At 50.9% G+C, this 23,533-nt stretch overlaps 2 protein-coding genes across 2 annotated transcripts; both read left to right on the top strand.

The window, feature by feature from the left end:
- Positions 1 to 1,404: 1,404 nt before the first annotated feature.
- HDAC6 (histone deacetylase 6) lies at positions 1,405 to 18,786 on the top strand. The gene is made up of 28 exons (XM_068962134.1): positions 1,405 to 1,520; positions 1,607 to 1,735; positions 1,851 to 1,939; positions 4,100 to 4,184; positions 4,291 to 4,331; positions 4,999 to 5,095; positions 5,252 to 5,349; positions 6,540 to 6,644; positions 6,762 to 6,830; positions 10,303 to 10,429; positions 10,526 to 10,591; positions 10,684 to 10,743; positions 10,824 to 10,913; positions 11,238 to 11,344; positions 11,434 to 11,501; positions 11,761 to 11,932; positions 12,022 to 12,150; positions 12,309 to 12,477; positions 12,801 to 12,934; positions 13,469 to 13,537; positions 13,648 to 13,840; positions 15,278 to 15,427; positions 16,865 to 17,039; positions 17,150 to 17,574; positions 17,658 to 17,762; positions 17,895 to 18,041; positions 18,137 to 18,265; positions 18,476 to 18,786. Exons 1-28 carry the CDS (start codon positions 1,428 to 1,430, stop codon positions 18,542 to 18,544), a joined length of 3,390 nt encoding a protein of 1,129 aa, XP_068818235.1. The 5' UTR covers positions 1,405 to 1,427; the 3' UTR covers positions 18,545 to 18,786.
- A 2,491-nt stretch (positions 18,787 to 21,277) lies between these two features.
- ERAS (ES cell expressed Ras) lies at positions 21,278 to 23,526 on the top strand. The gene is made up of 2 exons (XM_068962964.1): positions 21,278 to 21,392; positions 22,585 to 23,526. Exon 2 carries the CDS (start codon positions 22,628 to 22,630, stop codon positions 23,330 to 23,332), a length of 705 nt encoding a protein of 234 aa, XP_068819065.1. The 5' UTR covers positions 21,278 to 21,392; positions 22,585 to 22,627; the 3' UTR covers positions 23,333 to 23,526.
- The last annotated feature ends 7 nt before the right edge of the window (positions 23,527 to 23,533 follow it).

Here is a 23,533-nt window from a genome sequence, read left to right on the forward strand (position 1 = left end):
AATTATTTGCCCCTACCAAAACTCCTGCTCCACCAGTTTCGCGGCAGAATACTAGTATCTAACATTTGGTGAATGTTTCTTGTGTACCACCTTAGTGAACATGAACTCAGAAAACCCTCACATTTATCATCATCACCACTCCCATTTTGGCCGCCACCAGCCTTGTCCAGATTCCAACGCTCTCCAGGCACTACCACCAGCCCGCCCGGGCTACGTCATTACGGCGCGTCGCGCGGGAAGCCACGGGGAGGTGAGAAAGCGCCCCTTCCTAACGCCCTTGTTTGCTTGCTTCCACTCTTGAGTCATCACACGGTAGGGTGGCGCGGGTCTGGAGGGGCCCTAAGGTAAGTGGACAGGGAATAAGGGACGGCGGCCATGGCCGATAAGACGACAGCGGGGGTGGTTGGGAGAGGGTCGGGCTTGAGCCCCGGCGCTTGGTCGAGCCGCCGGTAGGCGCCTCACGCAGGCGCAGTTCGGCCAGCGTCGAGCGCAGAGAAGTGGAGTAGCCGATAGTGAGTCCACGGGAGGTGTGGCCCTCAGTAGGGGCGCGGCGGTGCGGCACGGTCCCCTGTGTGGGCGGAATCGGGGCGGTCTATGGAGAGACTCGGCCCAGTGTAAAAGAGGGGATCACGCACCTGCGGTCGTCAGGAATTTGGAGGCTCCAGACAAGGGCGGAGTTTGAGAAAGGGGCTGCACCCGCTGAGTGGCGCGGAAGGGATTGGTCGGTGCCAATGGCGGGGCGAGAAGGAGGAGGGGCCAGCGGAAGGCGGCTCGAACTGACTGAAGGGGCTTGGTGAAGCGCTAGGGGTTGGACTTGGGTAGGGGGTGGGGCCTGTTGGAGGGAAAGAGGCAGTCCCCTGAGGAGCTGGGCTTGTCAAAACGTTAGGGTCAGGATCTAGCCAAATGGAAGGTGCTGGGCTGGCCCGATAAGGGGTGGAGTTAAGTGGATCGTTAAGGGTGGAGTCGGGGCCGGGGCCGGGGCTGGGTCTGGCTGAGTGAAAGGGTGGCTGATTATCTTAGGAGATTGGCTGGAAGGGGCAGGTTTGCGAAGGGGTGGGGTCTGCGCGAGGCTTTGGGGAATGAAAGGGTTGATAGAGCGGAAGGGGCGGAGAGAACGGACTGAGCTTGGGGGTTAATTGCTCTGTTAAAGGGCAAGACTTTGAAAGGAGAAAGAATAGTGTTAAAGGGATGGAGCCTAGTGCAATGGGCGGGACCAGGTAGGATGGACACCCGGTTGGAGGGAGAGAGCCTTGAGAGGCGGAGTTTAAAAGGCGGTGGGGAAGAGCCAGCATAAGGGAAGGAGACTAGCCTAGGGGGCGGGGTCTGGGAAGGGGCTGGTATGTGGGGTCTTCAGGGCGTTCGGGCTCCTTCACCGTCACCTCCACCCCACCCCCCAGGACCGCGTCAGGGGTGAAGTCTCCCCAGCCATGACCTCCACCGGTCAGGATTCCACCACACCCAAGGAGCGAAGGAGTAGGCACAATCCCCACTCCCCCACCCATGACTCCAGCATCACCTCGGTGAGGCCCCCCCAACCTGCCTTGATGAGGGGGAGGGGAAGCAGCGGGCTGTGCATTGGACTCTGACCCTTCTTTCTGTTTGGCAGAAGCGAGGTATTAAAAAGGGTGCCATACTCCGCTCCAGCCCCAGTCTAGCGGAGGTAAAGAAGAAAGGCAGAATGAAGAAGCTTAGCCAAACAGCCGAGCAAGACCTCATCATGGGGCTGCAAGGGCTGGTGAGAGGCTCCTGGGACAATCAAAACCCTAAGGTTCTCCATCCTGGACAGTGTGGGATGTTCCCTCTGATTCAGGCCCTCAATGCATCAGTCTCTCCCATTTTTTTCCTCGCAGAATCTGAACCTGGAGGCCAGGACACTGTCTGGCACTGGCTTGGTGTTCGATGAACAGCTAAATGAATTCCACTGCCTCTGGGATGACAGGTGAGGCTGGCTCCTCCAGGCCATACCCAGTGCACAAATATATGCACTTAGAGCCCATTAGCAAGAATGAACCCTTTCTTACTCTAGCCTAGAGACTGGAAACAAATGATTTAGGGAGATGGGGATCAGGCTCGAATGGGTTCTTTTCATTTAGCCAACGAACATTTATTGAGTGCCTACTGTGTGCCAGACATGATACAAATGTGTCAGACAAGACAGACAGGGAGCTGACAGGTAAGTAGGAGAACAGGTCGCTAAATAGCCATCAGCAACGTGAGGTATTTGATGAAGGAGGACTTAAGACCAGGGCTTTCAAGAGTGTTTACTAGAGGACCTTAGACTAGTAACCAGGGTTCTCAGGAGGCTTCCTTGAAGAAGGGACCTTTGTGCTGAAATGGAAGAATTACACTTCCCATTCAGTCACATGTTGCAATCCATCAGCAAATTCTTTTGGCTCTGTTTGAAATGGATTCAGAATCTGACCTCTCCTTGCCATCTCCACTGCCACCACCATTATGACTCACCTAGACTTGCAGAGGCCTCCTTGCTTCCACCCTCACCCCTATTGCCTGTTCTCCATACAACAGCCTAAAAGAATACATACAATGATGTTCTCTCTCTTAAAGTCTTTCAAGGACAGACTGTTTCCCTGAAGGTAAAGTTTAAATTCTTCATCCTGGCCTTCAGCGTTCCGTGTGACCTGGTTCCATATCACCTCCATGACCTCTTCAGCCAATCCTACCCCTCATTTGCTTCACTTCACTTCATGCACACTGATCCCCTTGCTGTTCTTCCAACATGCCTGGCATTCTCTCATCTCAGCCTCCTCTCCCAGTTAACATTCAGATCTCAAGGAGACCCTTGGAGAGGGCTTTGCCTGGCCACTCCCCTTTCCCCACACCTGAGATATTTCTAACCGATGCCATTGTTTTGTCCATTATTATTCTTATGTGGAGAATGAAATGGCAGCCCACTCCAGTATTCTTGCCTGGGAAATCCCATGGACAGAGGAGCCTGGGGGGCTACAGTCTATGGAGTCGCAGAGTCGGACATGACTTAGTGACTAAAAACAACATGCTTAAGTGTTTACCAGTTTAATTTCTATTGCCCCTCTTCCAGTGGAAGACTCTGGATGGCAAAAGGCTTCATTACCAAATACATGTCTATCTCCTGAGGCACTAGGGACAGGCAGTAGGCAAAACAAACAAAACTCCTGCCTTTGTGGAGATTACACTGTAGAGGAGAAAGTGAAGTCGCTCAGTCGTGACTGACTCTTTGCGACCCCATGGACTGTAGCCTACCAGGCTTCTCTGTTCATGGGATTTTCCAGGCAAGAATACTAGAGTGGGTTGCCATTTCCTTTTCCAGGAGATCTTCCTGACCCAGGGATTGAAACTGGGTCTCTCGCATTGTAGGCAGACGCTTTACCGTCTGAGCCACCAGGGAGGGAGACACAGTAAACAAACAAAAAACAAGGGATAAAGTGTATTAGAAGGAGAAGTGCTATGGAGAAATGCTGAAGCAGGAGGGAGAGTAGCAGAAAGTGCAGTGGAGGAGACTCTTCTGTTTTAAATATGATGATCAGGTAAGGCCTCACTATCTGAGCAGAGATCTGAAGGAGGTAAGGGAGTGAACTAGAGAGACATTTGGGAGAAGGTTGTCCTGGGCAGGAAGGAAAGCAAGTGGAAACGCACTTGCTTTGATTAAGGAATAGGGAGGAGCCCAGTGTAGAAGCGAGCAGTAGGAGATGGGGGTCAGAGAGGTGATGGGAGCAGGTGGTCACAGGACTTCTGGGGCATGGGGAGGACTTTAGCTTTTACCCTGAATGAGATGGGAGCCAGGAGAAGGTTTTGAGTAGAGGAAGGATGTGACCTGATTTGAGTTTTAACCAATGTCTAGGCTGCTGTGCAGAGAAAGGACTGCTGGGGGAGCAAAGGCAGAAGCCAGGAGGAGGCCAGCTGAGTTCAATAACTCAGGCCAGAGGTTATGGTAGCAGCAGTGGAGGTGATAGGAGAGGGTCAGGCTCTGGATATGTTGTGAGAACAGAGCCACCAGGTGCCGGAGGTGACTCCACAGTTTCACGTGTCAGCAGCCGTGGAAGGCAGATGGGGCAGATGTGGTGCTCACCAGTGTCATATATCTGTATCTCTGGTAACTCAGCTTCCTGGAACGCCCAGAGCGGCTCCATGCCATCAAGGAGCAACTGATCCAGGAGGGCCTCCTGGACCGCTGCGTGTCCTTTCAGGTGAGTCCCCCAACCAACATCCTGGGCGGAAGGCAGTGTCTGAGGGAGGGACCCAGGCACAGGCAGAGCCGAGCCTTAGCCCTTTATCTCTCGCTTGTCTCCCCAGGCCCGATTCGCCGAAAAGGAGGAGCTGATGTTGGTTCACAGGTGAAGGTTTAGGAGCCTTGTAGGGGATAGGGAGGAGGCTGCCCCTGGGCCAATGCTTTGAGAAGGAAAGTCACTGAGCCTCTCTGAATCTCAGTGTCATTCCTGTAACCTGGGAGCTAGTAAACATAAGGAGGATGTGATATGTACTTAGAATGGTGCCTGGCATATCATCAGTCCCTGGTGAGCCCTTTTTGTTACTGTAATCTGATGTATAAACAGACAATGGATATGTGGATGGAATGATCAGAGGGTTCCCCCAGTGGGGCTGAAGGAACCCAGAATAAGAGGCCTGTTGTGGTATGTCTCAAGGAAAGTTAGCTTGTCAGAGGGAGTATCGGAGCTGAGAAGAGAAAAAGAATGAGTCCAGTGAAGAAGGCTGAGGAGAGGAAGGTCCAGACAGCTGGGACAGTCTGGCCAAAGGCCTGGAGGTAGGATCTGGTATGGCCAGAGCAGAAGACAAAGGCTATTACTAGAAATGAGGCAGACTGGGGAAGGAGCACGGAAGGTGTCCTCTACCCCAGCTATCCCCCACATTGACAGGTGAGGAGGCCTGATTTGTCCAGCGGTTTGATGCATGGAGTACTCAGTTGGGGAGGGTATGGGGCCCCAGTTCAGGGCCAGGGAGGGAGGCGGACCCCTGAATCCCATCCCCCATCTATGTACCCAGCCTAGAATATATTGATCTGATGGAAACGACCCAGTACATGAACGAGGGGGAGCTCCACGTCCTAGCAGATACCTATGACTCAGTTTATCTGCATCCGGTATGGATGGGAACTGTGAGGGCAGAGGGTGGTGGCCATCCTGGGATTCCCCATTCCCACATCCACACCACCCTGGAGGGAGTAGCTAAGTGGACAGAGCCACTCTCTCCCCTCTCTCCCTCATTCCCCTCTCTGACTCCCTGCTGTCTTCTTCAGAACTCATACACCTGTGCCTGCCTGGCCTCAGGCTCTGTCCTCAGGCTGGTGGATGCAGTCCTGGAGGCTGAGATCCGGAATGGCATGGCCATCATCAGGTAGGGCCCACTGGCATTTGGCTTTTTACATTTAAAAAAAATTCCTTTCTCAAATGTGAAAGGTAGTGATATGGATAGTATATTTACATGGTTCAAGAATCAAATGTTAAAAAAGTTGGCAGTCAGCTACAAGTGAAAGTCCTCCCTACCCCTCACCCCATCTCTAGACCCCTGCTTCCTCTTCTGGAGGTAATCACTGTAACCAATGACTCATGTGTCCTCCTGGAAACAGTTTGTGCCTATTTGTGGGATAAATACCATATTTTGTTGATTCTAAGATGTATATTATTTCATATTTGTAATATCTTGAAATTCAGATGCATCTTAGAAACAGTAATGCCTCGGAATTCCTTTGCATCATTTCCTGCTTTGTTGTTGGCATGTGAAAAAATCACAGTCCATCTTATCAGCCTTGGCACCCCAGAAGTGATGAAATGCAGAAGATATAGCTTTTTTTCTCCCTCCTCTTTGGTTTTAGTTGCTTGATTGTGCCCAACTCTTGTGACCCCATTCCCTGTAGCCCGCCAGACTCCTCTGCCCATGGGATTCTCTAGGCAAGAATACTAGAGTGGGTTGCCATTCCCTTCTCCAGGGGATCTTCCTGATCCAGGAATCAAACCCGGGTCTCCTGCATTGCAGGCAGATTCTTTACCGACTGAGCTACAAGGGAAGCCCCCCTCCCCTTTATTAGCCACAAATTATGGTAGCATTCGACACACTCCCTGTACCATGCGTTTTTCACTTTTATATCTTGGAAAGCTTTTCTCTTTAACGGTGTATAGGCTAGACCTATGTAGAACACCATTATACAAACACACAGTAAGTTAACCAGCCCCTACCACTGGGCATTTTAGTTCTCTCCAATCAATTGCTGCTTCCAAAAAATGCTGCAGCAAATATCATCCAATTATAAACATGTTATTTCACCCTTTTTGTTACATAGGTTGTGGACTAAGTCCCCAGGAGCAGGACTTGGTATGAGGGTGTATAAGCATTTTCAAATTTCCTTCAGAGAGAGAAGAGTAGACTAGGGGTGAGGGTCTGAGGGCCCCAAGTACTCAGTTCCTGGCAGCTGCGCAGGCATCAGCACTGAGGGTGTTGGTGGTCCAGGAGTAGAAAGCAGGAAGAGTCCATCTCTGCCGAGGAGAACCCCACCACCAGCAATCTGTGGCCTTCCCTGCCCTGCCCAGGCCTCCTGGACACCATGCCCAGCACAGTCTCATGGATGGATATTGCATGTTCAACCACGTGGCCGTGGCTGCCCGTTATGCTCAACAGAAGCATGATATTCAGAGGTCAGCAGCAAACAGCAGGGCGGGTGTAATGAGGGTGATATGAGGTGGGGTGTTCCTGGTCTGGGCACTTGTTCCTTGATCTTCTTACATAGTGCCCCCCTTCTCTCCCACTCACAGGGTCCTTATCGTGGATTGGGATGTGCACCATGGTCAGGGAATACAGTTCGCCTTTGACCAAGATCCTAGGTATGCCGTGATGCTAGAGTACTACCCCAAATGCTAGACTCCCAGACACCCCCTACCTTTACAGGCGCAGCCAGAAGGGGCCCCAGAGGGAAGGGAAGGCATTCATATTCGTTGGTTGGACCTGTCCTGGGAACAGGCTCAATGCTGCCCTCTGCATGTCTGCTGTCTCTCTCAGAATTTCACTCTGAGGCAGGGGCTTTTGGGGTCCCCATTTTACAGATCAGGGAACTGAGGCTTACAGGTTAAGAGGTCATACAGAGAAGTTGAAGAGACAAGATTTGAGCCCACAGATATTTGGAGAGCTCATTTACCAAGTTACCCAGGAGCTGAAGTGAACCTCAAAATACTATTTTGTTTTCCAATTATTTGTTAAAAAATTGAAGGGAGTTAATTCCCTGGTCACCTAGTGGTTAGGATTCTGGGCTTTCACTGCCACAGCTGGGGTTCAATCCCTGGTCAGGGAACTGAGATCCCACAAGCTGTATGGCACAGCCAAAAAAAAAGTAAATAATATCAAAATGTCTAAAGCAGTGACTCTCCTGTAATTCCCATCACCTCAAAAGTAACTGAAATTTTCTTGTAGATGTACAAATATTCATCATTATCGTTACTATTATTAACATACTACCACTACATTTTCTTCGGCAACTTGCGTTTTTGTTTTTAACAGTATGGTGTGGGCACCTCTCCATGTTAGTACCTCTGAAAAGCATCTCATTCTTTGTAAGGCTCTACCATGTTCCATGGTATGGTTGTAACTTTGGTCATTTAATCCTAGGACATTTATAGTGCTTCCCAGTCTTTGCTATTACGAACAATTCTACAGTGAATCGTCTGGTAAATAAATAATTTTATGCTTCTCTGAGCACATCTGTAGGGTGTTTTATCTGGGCTTTTATTGAATTGACTGCATAAATTGTACTTTCTTCCTTGTAAAAGGGCTCTTGCACTCCTGTAGCACTTTATCTAATCTAGGTTGGTGGTTCTCCAGACATTGCTTTGTTTATTTTCCACCATTCAGTGTTGCTGGCACATGTTCAGATATCAGTCTGATTTCATTCCTTTCCAGTATATTTTCCTTTCTGGATGGTTTTAGGTTCTTCCTGGTGCCCTAAATTTTCACTTCACCACTGATTCTACTTACCAGTGGTAGACATTTTTCGTCAGAATATTCACACCTTTCTTAAATCCTCAGAAGTTTTCTGTTAGATTGTTGATGATTTCTTCTACTGTGTCCTCTCTGGTCTCTCTTGTTAGTCAGATGTTAGACTTCTGGGTTGATCCTCTGTATCTCTTATTTTTTATCTCACATCTTCTGTCTCTTTTTCCTTTTGCTCTGTGTCCTGGGAGATTTACTCAACTTCACCTTCTAATTCAACAGTCCTTCTGTTGAATTGTGTGTTTATGAATTCTTTTAATCTCCAAGAACACTTTCTTGCTCTCTGTGTCTATGCTCTACTAAGCTTTAGTTTACTTATTTTCTTTGTCTTCATAACAATGTTTTAAGAACTATCCTCCTGATGGAGTTAAGAGACAGAGATAAGGAAGCTAGATGATTGAAGGTCATGGATAGATTTCTTTTTCATTTATACATTCTTATTCATAAGGAAGAATATATTCATAGTTCTTCATACCTATACATATAGTCAGTCATATATCCACAGAAGAATACAGCTGTTGCCTCCAAGGCATTTATTAAAAAGAATGACTAATCATATTAAGGAAATCTTATTATCATGCCTAAGAAAATTAACAAGAATTCCGTTAATAAACTAAAACTTAGTAGTTAAAAGGAAAAAATAAATTTAGTGAGTTTGTCATTCAGTGACAGAATTGACTTTGAGTGCATTGACCTAGATTTGTGCTTGACTTCTCCAGAAGGGAAACTTCAAAACTGTCTTGGGTATCCTCCCAACATGTTCAGTATGGGAGAGGGCTCACTGGGGCCCTGGACCCTCAGACAACCTTCCAGGGATTTGTTGAAGTCTCTAATTGTCTGACGTCCTTTCTCCCACTCTGTTTTCCTGCGTTGATTCTTGTTTAAAATATCTTTACTATCTTTTGATAGGATTGTAGGGGAGTGAGGAGGTAAACCTGTGCTATTAATCTACCATTATTTTACTGGAAGTTGATTGAATTTATTTTATTTATTTACTTATTTTTGGCCATGCATCAGCTTGTGGGATCTTAGTTCCCTGATCAGGGATGGAACCCAGACCCTTGGCAATGAAAGCACAGAGTCCTAACCACTGGGCCATTAGGGAATTCCCAGTTGAATTTATTTTATCTCCTTCTGTTTGTTTTATAAACTTGGACTTTCTTCAGATCTTTTCTGTATTCCTTTCTTTCCCTGATGATAATCTTTATGTTCTACTATATATTTATCTATCAGAGTCAAAAGTGAAACAATCACCCCCTCATCTGCTCAAGACCAGAGTTTTCGCATGGACTTCATCCCCTAATTCGAAGATAGTTTTCTTCGATTTCAGAAATCCTTTTGTACCAGTTTGCATTTAATTTCACAACTACAGTATCAACATTTATTAAAATGTGACTGTTAAGTTTGCCTAGATTCATTGCTTACCACTATTTCTTGCCTTTTCCTAAAATAGAAAAAAAAAATGCTGCCTTAAATCCTTTCTGGAACAAGGCAGGAAGTGAATGAACAGATGGATAGAAGGATGGATGAGAGATATTCATTTTGATTGCCTCAGTCAAAATCAAGCCCTCCTACTGGGCTTACTATCAGAACATATACCATTGTGACTTTTCAGTATCTGTTCTGTGTCAGTCTTCCTCACTGCTCTGAGTGCTCAGTTTCTCTAGAAAACAGAAGTAATAGAGGTGGCCTGTAAGGTATTGGAGAGAAGGAATTGCCCCCTCACTGGCCTCATGGAGCCCCAGCCAGCATCCTCACTCTAGCCCCACATAGCTCCTGAGTCTCCCCACTTCCTTCAGTGAAAATACTAAGCTCCCTAGCCTTGCCTGGCGTTCTTTTCAGCCTTACCTGGCTCCCACTAACTAAGAGCCACATGCCCCATGGGCCTCCAGTGTCACAGTGTTCTGCGTTCACCACCGTGGTAACAGAGGCAGGTGGGTAAGCAGGCATGATCTAGAGTCCCCCATGGGGTCAGGAGCCCTTAGGGGTGGAATAGACCTGATAGCTCTTGGGGTCTCAGAGGTAGAACTGTATGGGCACTGAAAGGGGCAGCAGTGTTTGCTGTGGGAGGAATTTCAGTAAGAGACCAAATGAATGAGTGAGTGAGGTAATGGATAAATGGAAGAATTAATGAATGGGAGGATGAATAATTTGGCAACTGAATGGAAGAATGAATATATGAATTTAAAAATTCATGGGGAAATTATTGAGAGAATGAATGAGTGGTTAAGTCAACTGTGGTAGCTGTGGGTTGGAGGTTTCTGGGGAATACTGACTGAACCCCCCACCTCTTTTTTTTTTCTCTGCCTCCAGTGTCCTCTATTTCTCCATCCACCGCTATGAGCAAGGTCGGTTCTGGCCCCATCTTAAGGCCTCTAATTGGTCCACCACAGGTTTAGGCCAAGGCCAGGGATACACCATCAACGTGCCTTGGAACCAGGTCAGTGTCTGCCCACCCTTCACCCCCAAAGTGAGACCCACTCCTGCCCTTCAGAGCAGATGGCAGCACGTCCCCATTATACCTCCCTGTCTGCAGGTGGGGATGCAAGATGCTGACTACATCGCCGCTTTCCTTCACGTCCTCCTGCCAGTCGCATTTGAGGTCCTGGGGCTCTGGGGTGTGCTGGGGCAGAGGTGATGTTGAGGGATGGGCCATGATAGCAGGTGGCCTCATGTGATTCCTCCCTCCTTCAGTTCCAGCCCCAGCTGGTCCTGGTAGCCGCTGGATTTGATGCCCTCCAAGGGGACCCCAAGGTAAGGCAGGTACTTGGGGATGGCAGGAGGGCAGAAGGAGGCCCTGTGGAGCCAGGCTGACCCTCCGTGTCCCCCCCCAGGGTGAGATGGCCGCCACTCCAGCAGGGTTCGCCCAGCTCACCCATCTGCTCATGGGTCTGGCAGAAGGCAAGCTGATCCTCTCACTGGAGGTGAGTGACTCACTTCCACTTCAGCCCATGGATCCTGGAAGACAGAAGAACAACATTCAAATCTGGCAGAAGTTCCTGTCCCAGCATTACCACTTACTAGCTGGACAACCTCACCTAAGTCCCTCAACTTCCCTATGCTTCTGCTTCCCTTATGTCAGAGGTGTATCATAATAGTTGTAACCACCTCAGACTATTTGCTCAGCAAATGAAATCACCCTTCAAATGCCTTGGCATGCAGCCAGCACCACCCCAGTGTCATTCATACTCTTCTCTGGTAACATCTGGCTCTTTCCTGCCCACCCTCACATGAATTCCTTCTCCCAGGGTGGCTATAATCTCCGCTCTCTGGCTGAAGGTGTCAGCGCCTCCCTCCACACCCTTCTGGGTGACCCTTGTCCTATGTTAGAGTCTCCTGGTGCCCCCTGCCCGAGGTAAGCCCAGGTGGAGGAGGGGAGAAGCAGGCCCCTCACTGCTCATTCAGGAGCCGGTTGGTCACATTTCCCCCTCACTTGACCTCCAGTGCCCAGGTGTCACTCTCCTGTGCTCTAGAAGCCCTGGAACCCTTCTGGGAGAGCCTTGTGAGATCAGGTAGGTGGCAGGGAGTGTGTTGGGTCAGGGGTTGGGTAAGGAATGAGCTGTGGGAGGAGTTTATCTTCAGACCCCACTCTGACCTTCCGGAAGCCACCTTGCTGGGGGGAGGGGGGAGTCATGCCCTCTCTCTTACTGGGCCCTGATTTCAGGCCTCCCACCCCTTTTTAGGTCTGGGTAAACCTCGTTCCAGAGTATTACAGGGATCTAGGTTGGGGGCGGCATAAGGGAGTAGGGTGAATGTGGCCTCCCCTTGCAGTTGAGAGCCTGGAAGAAAGGGACACTGTGGAGAAGGATGATGTGGAAGAGAAGGAGGAAGAGAAACTGCCACAGTCCTCTGAGCTCTCCGTTCCAATATGGCCGGTGCTGCAGGCTCGCACGGGGTTGGTCTATGACCAGCGGATGATGGAGCACTACAACTTGTGGGATAAGTAAGCAGTCAGAGAACCAGGCTAAGTGGGAGGTGGAGAGGGACCCCCGCTTTCAGTAGTAAGCCCTGCCTCTGTTCCCTCACTCCTAGCTACCACCCTGAGATGCCCCAGCGCATCCACTGTATCATGCATCACCTGGACGAACTGGGCCTTGCCAAGCGCTGCCACTCCCTGCCCGCAAGGCCCGCTACAGATGCTGAGCTGCTCACCTGCCACAGGTCAGACCCACGTGGCCAGGGTAGGATGGGCCTCAGAGCATGGAGCCTGGGATTGCCTCTCTGATCCATGGAGCTGTTACAAGACACAGGGTGGGGAAGGATGTGGAGGGGACAGAATTACCTGGCTGTCTTCTCAAGTGCCCCCTCTGTACCTCCAGTGCCGAGCACTTGGAACGTCTGCGGGCCACGGAGAAGATGAAGACCAGGGAGCTGCGCCGTGAGGGTGCCAACTATGACTCCATCTACATCTGCTCCAGCACTTTTGCCTGTGCACAGCTGGCTGCAGGCGCCGCCTGTCGCCTGGTGGAGGCAGTACTGGCAGGAGAGGTGCCTGTGCTTTGGGGAGGGGACCTTGGGCTCCTGGCAAGGAAGTCCTGGGAGCAGGGGGGGCAGGAAAGAGGCAGCTCTGAGAGTTGGGCCAGGCCTGAGGAAAGGGGACTTGGAGAGCAGTCCGCAATGGAAGGGGACTACAGCCCCAGCTCGCCAGAGGCCTTACTCACAGGGAAGTGCACCCAGAGGGATGGGGCCTACAGGGCTGTGGGGAGGAGGCCTTAGAAGCTGGTGGAGTAGTAGGGGCACAAGAGACAGGGAAGGGGAGGGAAAGCGGTGAGGGTGGGTGGTCTAATCTTTGCTTCCTGCCCCTCCCCCAGGTTTTGAATGGCATTGCTGTAGTGCGACCTCCTGGCCACCATGCAGAGCCGGATGCAGCTTGTGGTTTCTGTTTTTTTAATTCTGTGGCTGTGGCTGCTCGCCATGCCCAGGCCATCAGTGGGCATGCGCTGCGGTAAGGCTCCCTGCCCCCACTGCCCAGTGCTTACTCAGCAGGCCCTGTAATGCAGCCCCCAAAGTTACCCAGGACCACCCCAGGGTCCAGTTGCCCAGCACTTCCAGAAAAGGACCAAGGAGGATCTAGCTTCTGGGGCCTGACCCAAATGGGATCCCCAGATTGTGGCATGCAGGTGCTTATCAAACAGAATCCAGGGTCCCCTGCCCCAGAATTTCTGGCCCTTGATGACTATCCTAACAGAACCCAGGGGCTGGCTTCTGGTGCTTACTTCAAAAGGCCCATGGCACTGATCCACATGGGGCCCAGGATCTGGCCCTGAGCACTTGCTCTGGCCCACTGTGAAGCCCTTAGGACTCTGATAGGACCCACAAGCCTGCCACCCAGTGCTTTCCCCAGGGAGTCAGGGTCCTGCCACCCGCAGTAAATGTCCCGGCACACAGACTCCAGGGGTGTAGCCCCTGCCCTCCCCCAGGGAACCAGTGTTGCCAGGTGCTGGTGCTGGTGCTGGTTAAGGTGCTGTCCCCTCCTCAGGATCCTGATCGTGGACTGGGACATCCATCATGGTAATGGAACTCAGCACATATTTGAGGAGGACCCCAGGTGAGGGGCTGGGGCAGGGGATGGAGTGTGGTCAGGGAGATGGGCAGGCCATGCCTCAGGGGCACCTTGCTAACCAGCTGTTATCCCCCCTTCCCACCCTGTCCCCACAGTGTGCTGTACATTTCCCTGCACCGCTATGATCATGGTACCTTCTTTCCCATGGGGAATGAGGGTGCCTGTACCCGAACAGGTAAAGCTACAGGCACAGGATTCACTGTCAATGTGGCCTGGAATGGGCCCCGCATGGGTGATGCTGACTACCTGGCTGCCTGGCACCGTCTGGTGCTTCCCATTGCTTATGAGGTATGATTCGGGGTGCACGTGATGAGACTCTGTATGTGGTAGTGAGTGTGCATGTGTCCAACTTACAGGTGACTGATCCTGTGAGAGGGCCTGTGGGTGACAGTAGTGATGGCTTTGAGTGAGCGGATGTGACTGTGATGGCCTTTGGGTATGTCTGTGCAGTATCTGTCTGTGACTGCCCTCTGTGTGTAACTGTGAGGACTTCTGGGTGTGTGAGAGTAATCTTGCCTGCAAGTATGCCTGGTTGTGAACATGTCCCATGTGTACACCATCACTAGTGCTGGTCTGTGTGTGATGGTGGCCCCATGTGACTGCCATCTCTATGGAACTGCACGGTGTTGAGGGGTTCGAGTATGTGTGAGACTACGGGTAGCTATTTGTCACTACCATTGCTCTGTGTGATGGCTGTGATATTGTGCACAGCTCTCTCTCTGACAGTCATCTCTCCAACTGTCTGCTATGGCCTATATATTAATATATATTTGCCTGACACTAAGTAGCTATAGGTAACTCTTCTCCATGTATAAACCATGTATGTCTGTGGCAAATCATGTATGCATGACTTACTCTGAGGGTTGATGAATGTGAGTGCCATTTTTGTGACCTCTGTGCAGACATGCGTGCTCAGATGTGTATGTATGTCTGTGCACAGTGGCTGTGACTACCATCTGTGTTTGTGTAACTCTGAAATAGTATGTGTGTGACTGTGCAAGTGTCCATTTCCTGTGGGTACAACAGCATGTATGACTATTTTGCTTTTGGTGGTGACGCGTATAATTGTGTTGGTGCAGGAGTAGCTGTGGATTACTGTTCCCTCTGAGAAATTATGTGTGTGTGTGTGTATGTGTGACTAATACCATGAATAGTCCAGTCTGTATGAGACTGTTTGATTGTGTGTGGCTGTGTGTGACCGTCTTCTGTGTGTGGCACTTTTGTTGTCATCTTCTATGATGGAAGCATGTGTGTACCTCTCTTTAGCACTGTGTATAAAACCCTGTGTTGTGCACATGTGTCCCATGTTTGATCTAGGGAGGGGAGTGTTTGCCTCTTGGTCTCAGCCTTGGGTGTGTATGTGAGAACATAATCTCTCTGTTTCATGTCACTGTCTCTTGACATGAGTCTCCACAGCTTACAATTCTGCTTCATGTCCCCGTCCATCCATTTCTCACATCTGCATCTCTCTATCTTGTGTCTCAAAATCTGTGTCTGATGTGTCCATGTCTCCAAGTCTCTCTTGTGTCTCCATGTCCTGCCCTCCCTATTTTCAGGGCTCTGGGCTTGTGTCTCCTGGGCTCCAGGTCCCATGTCTCCATCCCTCTGACTTGCATCGCCCTGTTTTCATTTGTCCTTGTCTCCATGTCTCTGGGTCTCTCTGAGCTACTAAGTCCCCATGCCCCCTCCTTCATGCTCAGTGTGTCTCTTCTCTCTCTGCCTCAGTTTAACCCAGAACTGGTGCTGGTCTCAGCTGGCTTTGATGCTGCTCGGGGGGATCCTCTGGGCGGCTGCCAGGTGTCGCCTGAGGGCTATGCCCACCTCACCCACCTGCTGATGGGCTTGGCCAATGGCCATATCATCCTAATCCTAGAGGTAACTCTCTTAGTCCCTCTTCCCATGGTTGGAGGATGGTCGGGAAGGCTTGGGTGTCCCCACCTGGGGTTGTGGGCATACACTGTGCATTAATAACACCAGCATGAGCAGCTTTAATTGAGTACTCACTATGTGCAGGACACTTCCCTCAGTACTTAACATGCGTAACTAATGCATTTACTTAAAGCAGTCTTGGGAGGTAAGGTCTGCTGACCTTATCATTTTCCTCTCTCAAGATCAGGGAAGCTGAAACACAGAGAGCTGTAGTGACTAGCCAGAGATCACACATTTAATAATGGCAGAGGCAGGCTTGGACCCAAGAAGCCTGGCGCCAAAGTCTGTGCTTTTTACCTCTGCTTGAGCTGTATCCAACAAAATCCCAGGACAAAGGAAGTTCACTGACCTTTTGTAAATTACTCAGTGCCCCTGACCCTTGTACCTCAGTATCCTTGTCTGTAAGGTGTGGCTGACTAATCGTGGAGGGGTGCCTGGAATGTCATAAGCCTTGTACGAGCTGTAGCTTATTGTTACGCATTGTTCATATGTTAGTTTTACTTTCTCAGCAACCTTCTGTGCTGTTATTATTGCTCCTTTACAGATGAGGACAAAAAGTCACAGAAAGATTAATTGACTAGTAAGATGTCCCACCATGTGCCCAGGCCTGCTTGTGGCAGGGCGGAGTGGTGGACTCTCTGCTCAGGTAGCCCAGGTTTCAACCTCAGTGCTACTTCTTACCATCTGTTAGGATCTCAGACAAGTCATCTAATCACTCTGAGCCAAAGTTTCTTTATCAGGAAAAAGAGCAGAGACTGGGGTTCCTATAGAGTGTGAGAAACAGGGGATCCCTTGCCAGATCAGGACAGAGGTTCATGTAGAGAGAAAGATCAGTTGTTCCTATACCAGTGCAGGGCAGGGGCTTCTGGGTGGGTGGGGCCAGGGGTTCCCATTACTGTGGATGCAGGTTCCTGCACTAGTTCGGTCCATGTGACTGTGAGGATTCAGTGCTTAGAATAGGGTCTAGGACTTCCCTGGTGGTCCAGTGGTTAAGACTCTGTGCTTCCACTGCAGGGAAGGGGTTTGATCCCTGGTTAGGGAACTAAGATCCCACATGCTGCAAGGCTTGGCCAAAAAAACCTAGGGTCTAGCACATAGCAAGCACTTGATGAACATTAGTTCTTACTATTGTTGCCATCAGTGCTGTTGTGGTTGTGGTTAATATTATCTTGCACATTACATCACAAGTTTATCACCCTCACAACCATCTCACACAGTAGGTGCTACTCATCTGACACATGTGGGTTCTACTTACTTGTCCCCAGTACCCACCCTCCAGACTTTCAGGGCCCCAAGGGGAGATTGGGAGGCAAGACATTGTGTCTCCTGAATTCCCTGAGGACTACCCCATCATACCTTTCCCTCCTCTTTTCCTTAACAAAGGGTGGCTATAACCTGACGTCCATCTCAGAGTCCATGGCTGCCTGCACTCGCTCCCTCCTTGGGGATCCACTGCCCCTGCTGACCCGGCTGCGGCCCCCACTATCTGGAGCCCAGGATTCTATCACTAAAACCATCCAAGTCCATCGAAGATACTGGTGCAGTTTGCGGGTCATGAGTGAGTGGGCACAGGGCATTGGGGGCAACGGGGGCTCAGGGGAGGGCAGGGATCAGAGGTGAGAGAAAAGATAGCACCCACATTCAAGAATCTCCCTCCCATGGTTCCAGAGCGCAAAAACATAGAGGGACTGTCCAGTTCTAAGTTGATCACCAAGAAGCCATCCCAACCTGCCAGTTCTGAGTTACCCAATGTGACAACCACAGTGGAAGGGAACATCCTGGGGGCAGGCATGGGACAGGCCGCCTCAGAAGCATCTGTGAAAGAGTCCACTCCAGATCAGACTGAGTCAGCGACAGCTCCAGTAGAACTTACTCAGGGCCAGTCCTCAGACACAGCCACACAAGGAGCTGCACTGGACCAGACCATCTCAGAGGGGGCCACAGGAGGAGCTGAGCTGATCCAAAACCCGCCAGCCTCATGCATCAACAACAGGATTCCTCCTGCCTTACCTGTGCAAGGAGCCGCAGCCCAGACATCCCCTAGTAAGCTGACGGCAAACCTCAGAATATTGGACCTAGATAGCACGACTCAGGTAAGGCCCACCACACCCAGGTAAGGGGAAGAAGGGATGAGGATCAGGCCTCCTAGATACATCTTTCCTCTCCATGTGTACAGGAGCCCTCAGAAGAGGAAGGACTACTAGGAGAGGCAGCTGGAGGTCAGGACACGAATGAGTCAGTGCCAGTGCAGGTCTTTGGAGATCATGCTGACACTGACCAGGTGAGCTCAGGGAGAGGCTAGAACGGTGGCTTCCTTCTCACACCCATTTGTGCCTTGACCTAGGAATATGTGCTAAAAGAACATATAATGGGGAGATAGACTCCCTAGCTTACTCAGTTTTACCCACCTCAGGTCATGTTTTATGCTGTGAGACCACTGCTTTGGTGTCCTCATTTGGCGGCAGTATGCCCCATACCTGAGACAGGGCTGAATGTGACCCAACCTTGTCAGGACTGTGGAACACTCCAAGAGAACTGGGTGTGTCTGTCTTGCTATCAGGTATGCTGCTAAAGAAGAGTGTGGGGTGGAGATTGACCCAGGAGCAAACCCTAGGTGGGTCTAATCTCTACCCAACACTCTTTCCCCAACCTCAGATCTACTGCGGTCGTTACATCAATGCTCATATGCTCCAACACCATGAAGGTTCGGGACACCCACTAGTACTCAGCTATGCCGACCTGTCTGCCTGGTGTTACCACTGTCAGGCCTATGTCCACCACAAGGTGGGCCCTGGGCAGACCCTCTAATGTGTGCATACTCACACTCCCTCCCCTACACACACACGTTTTGTGATTGGGTAAGGGACAAATGGAAACCCTTCTGCATGTGGGATAGGCCAAGAGACAGTGTGGTTGAGGGCTGGAGTTGGGGCAGCCTCCTAGCTAAGGTAGAGGGGTGCTCACTTTACCTCCCCTCTCTTGCCTCCTCCTCAGGATCTCCTAGCAGTGAAGAACATCGCCCACCAGAACAAGTTTGGGGAAGACATACCCCATTCAGACTAAATCCCAGGATGTGCTCCTTTACCTTCAGAGTCCCAAGATAGACCAGCCTTAGTTCATCCCATCCTGAAGACCCTTTCCAACTCCCCCAGGGTGCTGATTTAAGTGTACGTACTTATATGAAGACTGTGGTCATCGATTGTATATCTCTCCCTGCCTACTGCCTGCTCAAGGGACTCTATCTACTCTGCCCCCAAAGGAAAAGGGAGCACAGCTCAGTGACCCCAAAGGGGCCTGCTATAAACCTATTTTGGAGGCAGAAGAATCAACTGAAGTATGGCAGGGTTACATATGCAATAAAGTACAAATTCTTACAACACCTGGAGAAAGCTTTTAACCTTGAGTGGGTAAAGAAGCCCACCCTTCTGGCCAACAGAGCTGATGAGTGATGAAGGAATGAAGGTGTGGGTCTTTATGGGTCTTTATCAGGTCAACCCCTTGTTCAACCAGTGCCCCCCCAAGATTAACTGACAATAGAGCAAGAAGCTTAACTGGCTCCATAAGAGATTAAATGGTGAACTCTGTGAGACAAGGAGCACCTGCCTTAGAAACAGAAGGCTCACAGCCAGTCCCAGCTACACCCTGGGCTGGGAAGGTGAGAAAAATGATCATGAAGTGTCCTCATTAGGCCTCAGCCTTCCCATATGTCTTTTTGCCTTGATTGTGGGGGTGGGGAGGGGGGAACAATGTCCAGGTTTACCATGCTTAGATTTGGTGGTCATGGGTAGCTTTCCTGGGGGAAGGAGTATCTACTACTGACCAAGGGTGGGGAATTGGAGGATAATTGGGGGGTTTTATTTCCCCTACATAATGAGAATTGTTTTGGCTACTCAAAGGAGTCCAGGCTGATGTTTCCTGGACTTTTTTTTCATGGCCACCCTCGTGCTCCCAAGATGACTATCAGAGCCTCACCCAATCAAGAAAAGAGAATGGGGAAAGGGGCTGCTGGTCAGCTCAGTCATCCCCTTTAAAGGAGCATTCTGGTTGCCCCACCTCCACAACTCCTACTTACATTTCATTGGTCAGAATTGTGTCACATGACAGCCATAGCTGCAAGGGAGTCTGGGAAATGTAGCTTGGCACATATCTATCTCAAATCAGGTTCTTTAGACCTTTACAGAATAACACCTGCTTTGCAACTTTCTCCTCCCTTCAGGACCGGATGCAACTCTGTCCCATGCTACCAAAACACCTGCTTGAGGCAGCGCAAGCTCCCAGGCCTCAGAGAGGCCCTCACAAAACATTTCGCAAAGACGGGACACTCAGGTTAAAAATGTGACAACCACCCCATACTAAACACAGAAAATCACGTCCCAGGTGGGGGCAAGGTAAAGAAGGGGTACAGAAGGAGGCACGAGGTACACAGGGTAGTCGGCGCTTACAGCACACTTCAAGAATACCTCAGGGCACGCTCACCTGGGAGCGCTGACAGGGGTGCGCCAGCAGAGGGGCCTGAGGGCAGCCTGATGCGCATGTGCACTCCCTTCCTCCCCTTCCCCATCCCGCCACTGGGACCTGAGGGAGCATCTCCTCTGTCAGAGCGGCGGTTGGGGTCGCCACCGGCCTTCCTGGAACTGAGGTGAGCCGGGGCGCCAGGCCTCCCCCTGCGCCCCGCCCCCACACCGATCTGGGCGGTCCTTCTACTTAAGGCTGTGGGGGTGTGGCCGAGGTCAGGTGTGAGGGCAGTTTCTCCTGTTTGTCTCCCCTCCTCAGAGACCAGCAATCTCCAGCCGCCTTTGTGAGGACGTGAGTATGGACCTGGGTGAGGGTGTAGGCCCCAAAGCGGAGCGGGCGGGAAGGTGCAGGCCGAGTGTGGCTTTGGGGTGAAACCGGGTGTGCCCCCATCCCAGCCCCACACCGGGCCAGCCTCCTGGGCTTTAGTCAGGGGATGCCTAATTGAAGTGGTGCGGAGCCCAGGCCACCTTGGGAGGAGATGGAGGGGACTGCCGTTGGGTGGACATGCCCCTCCCTCCTTGGGTCAGGGAGGCGACAGCGGTTCATGCCTGGGGGAGGGGTCCCCGACCACCCTCCACTGGCAGTTGGCACCGTTGCTTCCCCATTCCCCTGCCACCCTGCAATGGTCTGTGTAACCTCGGGTGAGTCATCGCCACTCACTTTCCCAAGCCTCGCTGTTCCGGTTCCTCGTTGCATGGCAGCCTCAGCCCCGGTGACCCCCGCCCAGAGCGAAGGCCCCTCACACCCGGCCCTGTCTCAGGCGACAGCGGCCACCTCTCCAGCCGCCTGCACCCCGTCCCCTGCCTCCAAACCCTCAGCAAAAACCCTGTCAGGCCAGCCTCCGGAACATTCCAAATCCCGCTCTGCTCTCATACAGGTCCCCTACGGCCTGCATTGCTGCCCTGGCTCCTGGCTGGCCCTCTCTCCTCAGCCCATCCTCATGATCGGATCTCTCCGTTTCTGCCCCCAACCGGGGTGGGGGGACCACCAGAGCTCTGTCTTCTGCTAACTTCTCCCTATCAGGTCCCCCTTCCTGGCGGGAGGGCACATTCCACAGCTCTTTTCAGGGATCCTCTCTGGGCTGAGGCCCCACAGCTGGATCTCCACCTGGGACCTTCCCCCCAACCCCAACTCTGACCCTCGGATCCCAAATGCCACAGAATTCCCCCATCCCGCCTAGCTGCCACTGCCCTGGGGCTTCCGGGGAGACTTGGGGCCTCAGCCATTATGATGCATATCCTGAGGCCACACACCAAACCAAGATCAGGGATGTGTATTGAAAGGGTTAATGAAAGTGAAAGTGAAGTTGCTCAGCCGTGTCCTACTCCTTGTGACCCGTGGACTGTAGCCCACCAAGCTCCTCCATCCATGGGATTCTCCAAGCAAGAATACTGGAGTGGGTTGCCATTTCCTTCTCCAGAAAGGGTTAATGGTGACATTCTATTAATAGTAGACGCTAATTGAGCACCTGCTGTGTCTTCTGACTGCATGGTAATTTACTTGCTTATCTTGTTTATTGTCTCTTTCTCACTTCCAGAATCCTCCCAAGAGCAGGGACTTTATTTTGTTCTCAGCCACTTCACCACCCCCACACCTCCTGCCCCCAACCCTACCTCCCATCTCCACACCCATCACAATGCCTGGCATGCAGGAAGGTCCCTGAATTAGTGAATGAAAATTAAATTATAATAGAAATGCCTAACATTAACTAAGCACCTTCTCCCTGCTTATCACCTATTACTGGAGCATTCTTACTGATTTATCTTTGTTGTCTGTTTTCCTGACTAGAAAGTCACGTTCAGGAGGGCCAGGGTTTATTAATCTCTTTTTTCCCCCACCTCTTTGTCCTTGCCACACAGTAGGTTCTCAATAGCTATATGTTGAATAAGTAATAAAGACTAAATTCCAATGATTATGATTAACAGACTTCATAATTAGCTTAATTCTTTGGTTTATTGTTTCCATCTTTTTAAAATTTTTTAATTGAAGGATAATTACAATATTGCATTGGTTTCTTCAATACATCAACATGGATGAGCCATAGGTATTCATATATTTCCTCCCTCTTGATGTTTCCTTCTTTTAGAACATAAACTCCTGGGGGCAGGAATGTTGCTCAGCACAAACTGTGACTGGCAGTGTGCTGGGCTGGGGTCCAACACTGACATGATCTGAAATCAAAACTGATGAAATTCTTGCCGTCCTTCCAGAATGGGAAGGAACTGCTAATGGGCAGGAGGTATCTTTTCCAGGTGACTGGAAATGTTCTAAAATTAGATTACGGTGATGGTCACACAACTCCATGAATGAATTTAAAAAACAATTATACACTTTAGGTTAACTTTACGGTATATAAGTTAATCAAGGTGTTTTAAAAATCCCTGCCTTCACAGAGTTTATGTTGTAAAGGGGAATAAGAGAGAATAGACAACATGAATAATGTATATACTATGTTAGGTGATTGGTACACACTAGGCACTCAATAAATGTTGATTCAATGACACCTGGCTGTCCCCCGTCCCTAAATGGTCTCACCTAATCCCCCACCCCCCCCACCCCCATTGTCTTTCTTTTCTTCCCATCTGCAGGGCCTGCTGTCCACATCTCTTCCCTGAGCTGCCCGTTGGAGCCATGGCACAGCCAACAAAGCCTGACATGTTTGATTTGGGCCTGGGCACCTGGAGCCCTAGATCCCGGGAGCAGAGCCTCAGGGCTTGGGGGTCACCCTCCAAGGGTGTAGGCAAGAAGCTGCCTGAGTACAAGGCAGTGGTGGTGGGCGCAAGTGGTGTGGGAAAGAGTGCACTGACCATTCAACTGAACAACCAGTGCTTTGTGGAAGACCACGACCCCACCATCCAGGATTCCTACTGGAAGGAGATGGCCCTAGACCACGGAGGCTGCATTCTGAATGTGCTGGACACGGCAGGGCTGGCCACTCATCAGGCCCTGCGTGACCAGTGTGTGGCGATTGGCGATGGTGTGCTGGGTGTCTTCGCCCTCGATGACCCCTCATCTCTAGCCCAGCTGCAGCAGATGCGGGCCACCTGGGGCCCACACCACACCCAGCCCCTTGTCCTTGTGGGCAACAAATGTGACCTTGTGACCAGTACTGGAGATGCTCGTGCCGCTGCTGCAGCCCTCGCAAAAAGCTGGGGGGCCCCTTTCGTAGAGACCTCAGCCAAGACACGCCAGGGTGTGGTGGAGGCCTTTTCCCTACTCATCCATGAGATCCAAAGGGTCCGGGAGGCCATGGCAAAGGAGGCCACGACAGGGCCAGGTGGAGATAAAGGCCGGCACCAGAAAGCCATGTGCCACTGTGGCTGCTCTGTGGCCTGAAGGTCTTCAGTCTAGAAAAGTGGACCCTCCCCCAGACCAGGGTGATGGTTCCTTCACATGAGCCCCCCCTACCAGCAAGTAGCTGTGTGGGACACTGTTGGTGTCTCTCTCCTTGGGGAGGTTTTCTTTTGGTGATGGGCTTTTTGGCAGTGTGGGACATAGTGTTGGTTGTGTTATGTCAAGTTGAGAGATTCTGTGCAA

The sequence above is a fragment of the Capricornis sumatraensis genome, chromosome X, assembly GCF_032405125.1.
Source record: "Capricornis sumatraensis isolate serow.1 chromosome X, serow.2, whole genome shotgun sequence".
NCBI classification, from domain to species: Eukaryota; Metazoa; Chordata; class Mammalia; order Artiodactyla; family Bovidae; genus Capricornis; species Capricornis sumatraensis.

Excerpts from the sequence above, each read along its gene's own strand:
- HDAC6 (XM_068962134.1), top strand. The coding sequence starts at position 1,428 with ATGACCTCCACCGGTCAGGATTCCACCACACCCAAGGAGCGAAGGAGT. Across the intron at positions 1,521-1,606 it reads ATGACTCCAGCATCACCTCG|AAGCGAGGTATTAAAAAGGG; the intron begins GTGAGGCCCCCC and ends TCTGTTTGGCAG. Across the intron at positions 4,332-4,998 it reads GAGCTGATGTTGGTTCACAG|CCTAGAATATATTGATCTGA; the intron begins GTGAAGGTTTAG and ends CTATGTACCCAG.
- ERAS (XM_068962964.1), top strand. The coding sequence starts at position 22,628 with ATGGCACAGCCAACAAAGCCTGACATGTTTGATTTGGGCCTGGGCACC.